At 37.1% G+C, this 11,202-nt stretch overlaps 1 protein-coding gene across 2 annotated transcripts; it reads right to left on the bottom strand.

Moving 5' to 3' along the window:
• Positions 1 to 286: 286 nt before the first annotated feature.
• LOC110456829 (endoglucanase G-like) lies at positions 287 to 10,392 on the bottom strand. Of its 2 annotated transcripts, none has more exons than XM_021507821.1 (11): positions 10,314 to 10,392; positions 9,099 to 9,281; positions 7,848 to 8,061; positions 6,919 to 7,089; positions 6,408 to 6,752; positions 6,002 to 6,113; positions 5,086 to 5,236; positions 4,246 to 4,390; positions 2,926 to 3,091; positions 1,439 to 1,629; positions 287 to 410 (listed from the first exon to the last, which is right to left on the bottom strand). In XM_021507821.1, exons 2-11 carry the CDS (start codon positions 9,276 to 9,278, stop codon positions 361 to 363), a joined length of 1,725 nt encoding a protein of 574 aa, XP_021363496.1. In that variant the 5' UTR covers positions 9,279 to 9,281; positions 10,314 to 10,392; the 3' UTR covers positions 287 to 360. The 2 variants fall into 2 exon arrangements, with proteins under 2 accessions (XP_021363496.1, XP_021363495.1); XM_021507820.1 differs by lacking the exon at positions 10,314 to 10,392 and adding an exon at positions 10,164 to 10,271.
• Positions 10,393 to 11,202: the final 810 nt, after the last annotated feature.

The raw sequence follows: 11,202 nt of genomic DNA, 5'->3' as shown, positions 1-11,202 counted from the left end.
CTTTTTTTTTTTTTATATATAAAAGCCGAGGCTGTGTTTAACTCTTAGTCGAAAAGGAATGCATCTTACTACATTTATGGCAGAGAACGTGGTCGTCTATCGACCAGTTCTGACATAACAGCTATATATAACTCGCGAAGGTTATTTTGATTTTTTCTCTGAATCTATCGTCGATATTTCATACTTGAAGTCTATCGACTTTTCGTAGTGGGTCTGTCTGCAATCTTTTAAAATCTAAATCAGTGCTATGAAGTAAGCTGGATTAAAAAACCATAATGAAATCGGGTGACCTTTTCTATATTTTATCTATTAGAATCAAACAAAAAAATCACAAACATAAAGTGAACAGGGAAGCTGTCTTTATGGTGAACTGGCCGGAAGTAATCCTCTCAGACTCAACGACTCCAGTGCTGAAACGAAATGAAATGAGATTTTGAAACGTGATTTTGAAATGAGATTTTAAAATGTGATTTTGAAATGCTATTTTGAAATGTGATCTTGAAATGCGATATTGAAATGATATTTTAAAATGCGATTTTGAAATGAAATTATGAAATACGATTTTGAAATGAGATTTTGAAAAGCAATTTTGAAATTGATGCAGCGTTCATTTGTATATATGGACCAATTAAGATACACCGTATGACACTTTGATATGCATATGACTGTATGACACCTTATGGTCACCCGGGCATAACCGTGGACTCCACCTGTTACATTTTATACCAAGTATTAAACCCCTGAACATGCCCTTTGACCCCGATAACCTTATTACCCCAGGTACACTCTATATACGATGTCATATGACCACATTGTCGTTTAAATTATAAGTATACCATTCCGGTACATTCCTTTGACCGTGGCAGGTCATCACATGGCCATTTATAATGTCATATTTCATGGAACATGTCATAAGGATTAACTGGAATGTCATGTACCATTTGCATCGTTCATCATCCCTGATAATGCACGTGACTCATTGGCATGCCCTATGGACCGGGTATTTATGACTTACCTATGTATGATCCATGACGTGTAATATGACCCTTCAGATGCTTTATGGCCCCTCATTTATCAAATAATCCCTACTATACCCTCAGACCTCCGACATGTCATCTGGTTACGTAGCACGTCGTGTTTTGACTCTTGTGGCGTATGTTCTTTATAAACCCAAACACGTCAGATGCCCTTATACATGTGTATATGTCATTTACAAAATGTGAACATTCAACATTTGCCCTTTACCTCGTGGCACGCACTATAGGCCCTCTACTTTCACTATATAGCCTAAAATTCCTGATACGACCTATATAACCTATATGACGACTTGCCTTATAACCCTGACATGATCTATAACCTCTGACGTGACCTATATAACATTGAAAATGCCCTATGACCCTCAGATATCTGACCCATGACCTTTTCAGTGCCTACTTACCAGAGCTAGCTCCCTGAAAGCCAGAGTTGTAGTCACAGGCCACCTCGTTGTTGACGTAATTCTCTCGATTGTCCTTGTAATCATCAGTACCGCCAGGACCCCCCACGAGGGCGCCATACAGGGTATGAGGACTTGGTCCCACATTCTTCAGATCCGCGTGGGAACAGGGAGCTGGCATTGAGGGACAGGAACTAAACACAAATAATTGATTAAACAAATGGCCACCCCAAAGCCCTAATTAAAGTTTAAATGGTTAAATCGAAGCTAACAGCAAAGTTTTATTTTGTGTGAAGTAAAAGTAAACACGTACAAAATGTATGTAATTGTACCTACTTGGTTTTGTTCTTACATTATGCATTAAAGATGTGTAACAAACAGGTCGATTTATTTCAGACCAAGGTTTATTTATAGTTCCTCAGCTTTAATTAAGGCTTTTCATTGAATAGCAATGATTCCCTATGGGGCTTAAAAGTTCAGGAAAATATCACTTGCATCGTTTCTTTCGAGAAACTGAAGCCTGACCTATAGGGGAATACTGATCTGGTATGTGTAAGCATTACTACGGGATCATTTCGGCAAAAATCATAAAATTTGGCACATTTCACTTCATCATATTAACCATATCATGACATTGACACTATATAACCCTAACAAATTCAGTTGGCATTCATATAGGCTATGAATGCCATGGACTGATTGTTGACGTCACTATTATTATGACGTCATGATTGTTACGTTGGATGCCACTGACCCTCCCTCGGCAATGGCTGTTTCAATGAACAAGCATACATTTTCAATATATGTTGAATTTTCTATGAGATGAACAAATTCCGAATAATAGTCAATAATAGTATTGAACTGCTTTCACTTGACATTCATATGTAATATGAACTCCAACTGGACAAAGGCAAATCTAACATGAAGCGCTAGCGCGCTTCATTGAATTTGCCTTTGTCCAGTTGGCATTCATATTGTCTATGAATGCCAACTGAAAGCAGTTTTATGGTTAATTTTAACCAGTGGTTAGTGAAAAAATAAAATTGTTGCCAGTAATAAATAAGGGCTTTTAAAAGAAAAGAAATCCTCAAAACACATCCATGTTATTTGTTTCAACCAATCCTAATTAGTTAAATGATATCAGATGTTCTTAATTTTGTTGTTTCCATACACCCCCTTACCACTGGTGAAATCGAACTTAACTTTCAACAACAGGGGCCAGTTGTTCGGTATATAAAAGAAATATCATTAAACACACCAACGTTGTCGCTTTAACAGCGAAAACGACGTTAACAGCCATTCAATATATTTTAACTTTGGCCTCGACTTCGACCGTGACCTGAAAATGAGGGGAACGGAAGTATCCCAATGAACGCTTCCTTGTGAGGTTTTAAATGATAAGAGTTATGCTCTCTTGTCTTTACATTATTCCCTGGTGGTAGGTCATCTGAAAGACATGTTGGGACCCGTATGTACACTTTCGTGCTTACGCAGCTCTGTGATGTGGGTGAGTAGGCGGGTTGACCCCGAAGCCAACAACAAAACTCCTTCCGGTGTCACCGAGTGCGTAGTGAATCTGAGACATCGCCCATGCGCGGTAAGCATCACTATGGATACCGTCTTCGGCAGCAATCAGAGCCATAAACGCCATGTTTGCTATGACAGAGAGAAATATTCCTCATTATAAAACAAAATCGAAATATAGGAAAATGTATATTTAGTTATTTGTTCCCATTAAGGCACTTCATTCGTAAGTACATATTTTAAAAAATTTTCCCCAAGATCGCTGTACGCGTATCCAAAATCCTTATAAAGGGAATGCTTATATTTGTTCATATTTTTCTAACACGTGACTGGTCTAATTATAGCAATGCACTCGGTAATCACGTGGTTTTGTTTTACCTGTGATCATTAATCCTCAGTTAAAATGTTTTTTTTCTCGTGTTGATAAAACCACTGACCTATTGACCTCAACAAAAGACAATAGTAGTAACAAAATTTACATTTCCAAGACTGACACATATAAGACCAAAATCTCAAAATCTGGGTGTGTGATCACCACATCTGATACAACACACTTTTTTAGTGTGTCAGATTTTTACTTTAAGGAGTTGAGTGATTGAAAAAAAAAAATGTTCAAATATCCGCAGTGGAAAATTTACTTTGAAGTTACATGTAGGACTCTTTTGCAAACACGCATGTCAAGATAAAAAAACAACTTAAACATGTCAAATATATACATATTCTAAATAATGCTTTTCCGTCTTTGCGTATTGCAGAGTTATCTTCTCTTGGGAGCAAGTATTGATTGTTATGTCATTGGTCTGTGTGAGAAAATTACGTCGTTTTCTCAAAAATTGACGTTTCTCTCACAAACAAGTGACGTAACAATCAATACCTGCTCCCAATACCTAACTCTGCAATACGCAAAGACGGAATTAATTAAGGTAGTATGCCACCTTATTTTATGCTATTTTGTGTTTGTTTGTTAGAGTGACCTCCTTTTGATTACTATAATCTTCTTTTTCAGAATAACCAGAAATTTAACAATGCAAATTTATTAGTACCTTTCAAACATGTTATCATTTCATTTTGTACTTTTCAAATTTATCGGCAATAAAATGAAAATTATCAAAATAACTAATACAAATATTATACCAATTATACTATGCATATTATACTAGTAACTCTTTTGATAAGGAGATTATTTTCTTAGGTCACGTACCCATGAAACATTAAAATGCTACTCGGAACCAGAAATTTTATTATTTTTTGCGAACAATAAATTTTCGCGATTGTTCACCACTCACATGCATATCTGAGAGCTCCCCACTGGAGCCTGAAAGCCAGTCCCTTTGGAGTATACGGCACTGTTCCGCCCGGCATCCACTCTGTAAATGTGGTCTCTATGTCTTGTAGGTAAACATCCTTTCCAGTTAGTTCGTACAGAAGAATCTGCAGAAAACGTTTCATATATAAAGGTGTTTTTTGTGTGGCAAAGTAATGATACACCGTCGCGACCATGTTCAAACCGTACTCTGGATGAATCTTGGCTTACGAAATTTAAGGTTTCTTTGAATGGTTGTACCTTACACTGAATAGTATTCTTCTTGACGCGTTCAAATGTTGCCCGCTCAAAAATCTCTCTCATGACGCCATTGATATTTTGCAATTTTTTTCTACATGACCACCTTTTTGCTATTGTTTATGTCACCATTGAAGAGATATTAACCTCCATTTGTCATGACCTGGGATTTGTCACGTGACTATCTTGTTATACGAGTACAAATACGAGATCAATAATTGCATTTGTATTAAAATTTGTTAAGAACTACCAATGAATTTTCTTAATACGATAGCAATTATTTTAACATATGAAACACCTGTTTGAGCTACGCTTAGTTGTGGACTGGCATTTTTATGCGATGAACAAAAACTACTGTTCGTGATTATTCCTGCTAACACAGAGCTTGAAATAGAAAATGATGGCACATGATCCGCTTCCTGTTTACCAGAACATATCGTGAAACATATTTGTTTTTTTTTTGTATTTTAAGAAGTGCTCTGATTGTTCTAGACATGCTAGACAAGTTTTGGTGTTTGGGAAATGATCGGCTATTGTCACGTGACATCACGCCGCAAACAGTTACCGTGGCGCTGGCGATTTTCTCGTCCCACGACTGCCCCCAGGCGGCGCCACCAACGTAGAACTGTTCCGCCTGCGTGAGGTATTTTGTTTCGTTGGTGACTTTGTATAACCAAGCACCAGCCCAAGACAACTCATCCTCGTAAGCGTCAGACCTGCACAGCACAGAAAGAGACGTCACTAATTCGTGTGTCCCAAATAAACAACTTTAAACTTAAATTTTGATGCAGACAAGAAGTCTCGCGAATAAAAACCTTATGAAAGTACGCGAAATAAAATAAACACTTGAATAATCTTTTATAAAGCATTTGAGACCAAAAAGTAACCGTTATGATATGGTAACCAACATTTTATTGTGTCTCAAGTTTTTAATAAATAAAACCTGTAACTTACATTTAAGCTTTTATTTTCAAATGTATCAGAGTTATCTCCCTTGAACTGTTACAGCTGGCTCCTTGGCGTTAGTAATTTTTACAAGTTGTAGGATATATCGGCGTAATATATTATCAAGGCCCAAATTACGATTTGTATAAATGTTTTTCCCAGATTTATAGATTCTGAAATCTTGTCGATAGGAGATAGATATGTTATAATAAAGCACAATACACCCTTAACTCAATGACCCCTGAAGATAATTTAAACTTTTCCAATTCAAAGGTTGGTAGAGTTCATTACGAAATTTCAGTGGTGAATGAGTTTAATTGAAACATTAGCACTGGGTAGTTTAGGAGTTTACCTGTAGAACGCCGCGAACATTAGCACTGCGTAGTTTAGGAGTTTACCTGTAGAACGCCGCGAACATTAGCACTGCGTAGTTTAGGAGTTTACCTGTAGAACGCCCCGAACATTAGCACTGCGTAGTTTAGGAGTTTACCTTTAGAACGCCGCGAACATTAGCACTGCGTAGTTTAGGAGTTTACCTGTAGAACGCCGCGGCTGCTGTCACGCTGTCACTATACCGACCATGATACTTGTTTGCAAAGTCGTTCAACTGCTTGGCATGAGTAAGGAGTTTCGCAGCGAAATCGGGGTCTTACAAATAAACAACAAATGTATAGCTAAAAATGGTAATTATTACTTGTTTGATAAAATTATCCACATTTCATAGTTTCTTGGTGATTTAAATGAATTGCATCAAATCTCCTTTTTTTAACCAACTTTTAATTACATTTAATTACATCAAGTGCCATCAGCAGCAATGTCAAAATCTGCCACACTTATCAATAAAAGAAAATTTAAGAATTTGAGTTTTCTGTTTTTAACTGAAGGCTTTCCACCAAAAATTAGTAACAAACATAATGATTTATCATTCAATGTACTTTATACCTTTGTCTTTGAATACGAGATAACTTGCGGCCATGGCAGCAGCGTACTCTCCAGCTACGTCACTTCCGGGTTTCGTTGCGTCTACTTTATAAGATGGTCGGGCGAAGGTCATATCTTCTGGTCTTCCCCAATATGCATGATCGGGGCCACCATCTCCAACTTGGACGTAAAGTTCCTCGGGTGCTGTGTGGCATTTCAACATCCATTCAAGGGGCCACCTAATGCAATCGTAGGCGTATTCTAACTGTCCTGCGTGCTCATAGGCGTCCTTAAATCTCAGCATACTCCACGCAAGCAAGGTCACCGTTGAGGACATGGGTAGACCGAATTTAATATGATCTCCAGCTAAAAATTGTGGAAACGAAATAAAACAGAGAATTAACTTCTATAACTTAATTATAAAAGGAAATAGGGGTTATTGGGGTTCAATAACCTGAACGGCTGTATTCATTTCAAGCATATCTTCTATGTATATTTGCAAGCGTGATGTCCTCGCAGACTTAAAACATACCGTCATACCAGCCCCCTGTGAGGTCCTCCCCGCTTTGCCCGTGATCGTTTAGGGCGGAGTCCCCTCTCCACGGTATCCGGTTTGTGGGAGGCAGTTTACCTGACCGCTGGGCCTCGTAAAACAGAATCGACTTCTCTAAGAGCTCATCGTAGTTGTACTTGGTTCCTGTGGCTGAAAAAAAAATTGTTGTGATAAAAACACTAATTTAAGACTTGAAAGTTACGAATCGCAATATCTCGGCATACTCAGTGTAAGCTCGGAATCAATTCGATAAGTGATTACGTTTCTCGACGGACTCGGCCTAGATGAGCACCACTTATAATTGGCACGTTACATGTAGTTTAGCCACCGTTTTCCGACTCATGTTGCACGTGTTACCATATATAGACAACAGCAGGCTATATTTGTTCTTTCTTTTCCACTTTTTAGTTTATATCTGACGTCATATGTTATAATACGTCCATGTTGAGGGCAGTCTCAAATCACGTTTCGTTCGTTTCCAACGGATGTGGGTGGTGGGTTCGATCCCCGTTGGAAGCCAACCAATCTCTTTGGAGACATTGTAAATAAGGTCAAATGGCTACTTTGAAACTTTATGACGGTCAGAGAAAACATGTGTTTGATGAATACTCGCACGCTTTCTTCGTGATGTGTTAACAATATTGATTTTTTTACTTGGCATAGCCTGCTAAAATGAACACCGCAGGTAGAGTTTTATCAGCTCTCGTATTCATCTTTTCTCAAAATAATCCTATTTTTTAATAACAGGACATTGGCAAATTCATCCCATAATATATATTCATTCCTTTGAAATTTAGATTATGTAAATGGTTAATGCAAAGCAAGTTTAACAACTTAAAAAATAAAACAGGGTAAAAAACTTTATGGTGGTGGAAATAAATATTTTTTGTGATATATAGGATACTTGCATGGAACCACTGTCGGAACTGTTTGTCCGTCTTTCGCGAAGTTGATTAGTTCGGCCACGGCTGTAGGCGCTGTATCGCCGGCGAATTGTCCCTGGAACACAATGTCAAGTTGCGTTCCCGGAAGTGCGATACCGTATTCCGGTCTGTTGCTTATAATCCACAGTAATCCGTCATCAGATTTCTTCACGACTTTCCCAATCTTGTCATCCATCTCCTGTTAAAAAAGCAAGTAACAATACAGGTTGAACAAGTTTATCAAATATTTGGTAGGTCGAATTCCGTTATACTCGCTTACCCGGTGAAATGGTTTAGGCCAAGGCAATGTATTTCTATTCATTTTAACAAGTTTATTTCGAATGTAACATTTATTGCGAATTCTTATTCATACTTCCTAACTTCATTTCAATTCATTTTAACTCAGATACTTCAAATATCCGGGTTTTTGCATATGTTTATTCAGGAATCCAAACTTTTTCAACATCAGCGAAGTTCGAGATTATACTTTACCAGTATCAGAAAAATTGAAATAACACATTGTATCGATGTCCAAATACAGGGGATGACAAAAGATAATTAAACAATCAACTTAAGTACTTCCAAAATTTGGCGCTTTTTCATGATACTTTGCTGTAACGTCATCGCGTGACGTTTTTTGCAGTACACATAATGAAGGCACAGTGCGAAGTACCGTAGTATGTTGTCTCGTTCAACCAGACGCTTGATCACTTGTAACTGTCCGGCGTAGCTTGCGCAGAAATACAAGAGTCAGGTTGAACGAGACTACATATTATGTCGTTGTTGTTAGATCTACTCTCCGCTAGGCTTCACTTCGATAACTCTACCTCTTTGATTGGTCTATTTAATAGCATTGACCCATCCTCATAATTAGCTAATTTACACAAATTTTATCTATTTAAGTTTATATATTGTTGAAAATTTTGAAGGTTTTTTTAATATGTTTGTTTATTTTTGTTTGCCTTCAAGTTACTATGTAACTCAAAAAGAGCAATAAAAAACTGAATTGGATTGAATCTAATTAGCGAAAATATCTCAAAATTTGCAACTAAAGCATTGTTCTGAATTCCTGCCGTAAACATTAAAGATTCATTTTTACGGAATAGTGTAAAAATGTACATGTGAAAACGCATTTTTGGGCGATTAAAAATTGATCTTCCTTTGATCGTTGCTATATCGGAAAGACCCATCACCCTATAGATGACGTCATACCAGAAACAGATACTCTGTTCATACCTGAATTCTGACCATAGGTGAGGAGAACCTGATGATAAGCTCCCAGCCATCAATCAATTCCGTTGCCGGGAACACAAAGTGGCCCTTGATGTTATTTCCCCAGTCGTGACCACTGGTCATCGGCACGTGAGCCATCTGACCTAAGGCCAGCACAGCCGCAAATACGAGATAACGCAGCATTTTCTGAAAAAAATATATACAATGTACCATAACAATCGAAGTCGTTATTTTTCTACTGATCACCATTAGTTCGTTACGTTCATACGAGTTACTTCCCTTTATTTACTTAAGATTGCTATCCAATTGTACAATTGAGCTACCTAGCTTGTCAACGTAAATATCCTGGCACAACTGATACATTTTTATCCAAACGGAAGATAAAATCACAATGCAGGGATCTTTACAGGATTTTCGAAAAATAAGGGAAACCTGTAGTATACTTAAATAAATTCGATCATCCATCAACGCGCGTTCAGAAGTGTCCCGTTTTCTAGATATAGGCAATCAAAGGTGACCGTTCCTAATTACTGGCGAGAATTTTAATGAGCTTACAGGTCATGTGGTACTGTTGCAAGATGTAACATGTGGATTTAAATATCAGACCCTTTTTTTAAAACAAAACAACTCGGGATTGAAATTAAATAAAAATCTTCTCTGACCGTCGTGCTAAGGGCGATTTTGATCGTGGTTTGCATTGCACAGGATTGCTTTGAAACTCTCCATGATTAAAGGTTTTGCATATTAACAAATTATCTATCCAGGGTTTACGTAAATATATGTAACAGTTCAGGATACACGAATTACAGATGGGTAATTTGAAACCATGTTACCTGCATAAATAATGATAATATCCGGAAACATGTAAAAAATCCGCTTTATGTATAGTCAAACCTGCTGATGTGACCACCTCCATTAAGAGACCACCTGTGTTAAGAGGCCACATTCAATGTTCCTCATTGTAATCATTTCATTATTAATCGAACCTGTATTAAAAACACCATCTACGTTAATAAAACACTTTTTAGACTTCCAAAACGTAGTGTATTAATTATAAATTTGACTTACTAATTGACGGCTTGTCATACAAAAGTAATAAAATATATTCCATGAATGTGAAATCTTGAAAACGTCAACAAAGTAGAATTATATAGATTAATTCAAACACAATCTGTGGTTGAGTGCAAGCACACTAAACCATATGACGGTCCTACTTACCTGTCTCCGTCAGCAACAACCAGGAATCTGTCTACAAATCGTATGTAGAGGAACCACTACATAACCACGTGATTTCGATTATGAAAGTTCAAAAGGTCATTGTTCCAAATAGAAATGTTTACATTCTTTTTGAACTCGACACATATACTGTCCCGAGAGGTGACCAATTTACTTATCTCGGGAATACCTCTGTAACGTTCCTACAAAGTCGGCTATATACATAGTTATGTAACATATTACTGACATAGATGTTAACATTCGTACATGTAGTGAAACAGACCTACATTTTTATTTTTAATATTTTTAATTCAAAATTTTAAACTCCTGCGTAACATGATGGACTCGAGCAGCTTGAGTAATTTCAGGTTTAATACATCTGTAATGGAAGTAATATTGAAAGCTCGTAATGGCAATTTCAGTTGGCATATTTTGGGGTAAAGGACTGGGGTTCGAATTCTGGTAAATACAGTTCTTTTCATATATTAGGTTTCTTTTTTAAATATTGTATTGATGTATTTTATATTACATGCACCGTTTCGTAAGTAATTTATTTTCTTTAAATATGTTCTTGTAATCTTGTCACGTGTATTATTTTATATTCAAAAATTGTTCCCACTTCCGATTAAAAGTGTTTACGCTCAGTGGGAAGTCTAGACCTGCTTCTTCCCACTGTATGATGACATGAGGCCTCTTACATTGAAAGCCTGTGGTTTTTGTTTGGGAAACATTGGCGAATTCAATGTTCTAATGTTTTCCAATTACAACAGTTACAATCTTTACATTTCTGTGGTTTTTCCCCGTTGCAGGTGAAATGTCGTCTTTGACAATATTAGTAATAAAAAGAATACCTTCACTATCAAACCTGAAACTCTGGTAAAGTCGTAAGGCA

This window comes from Mizuhopecten yessoensis, unplaced genomic scaffold, assembly GCF_002113885.1.
Source record: "Mizuhopecten yessoensis strain PY_sf001 unplaced genomic scaffold, ASM211388v2 scaffold8853, whole genome shotgun sequence".
NCBI classification, from domain to species: Eukaryota; Metazoa; Mollusca; class Bivalvia; order Pectinida; family Pectinidae; genus Mizuhopecten; species Mizuhopecten yessoensis.
This window is presented reverse-complemented; position numbering and strand designations above follow the sequence as displayed.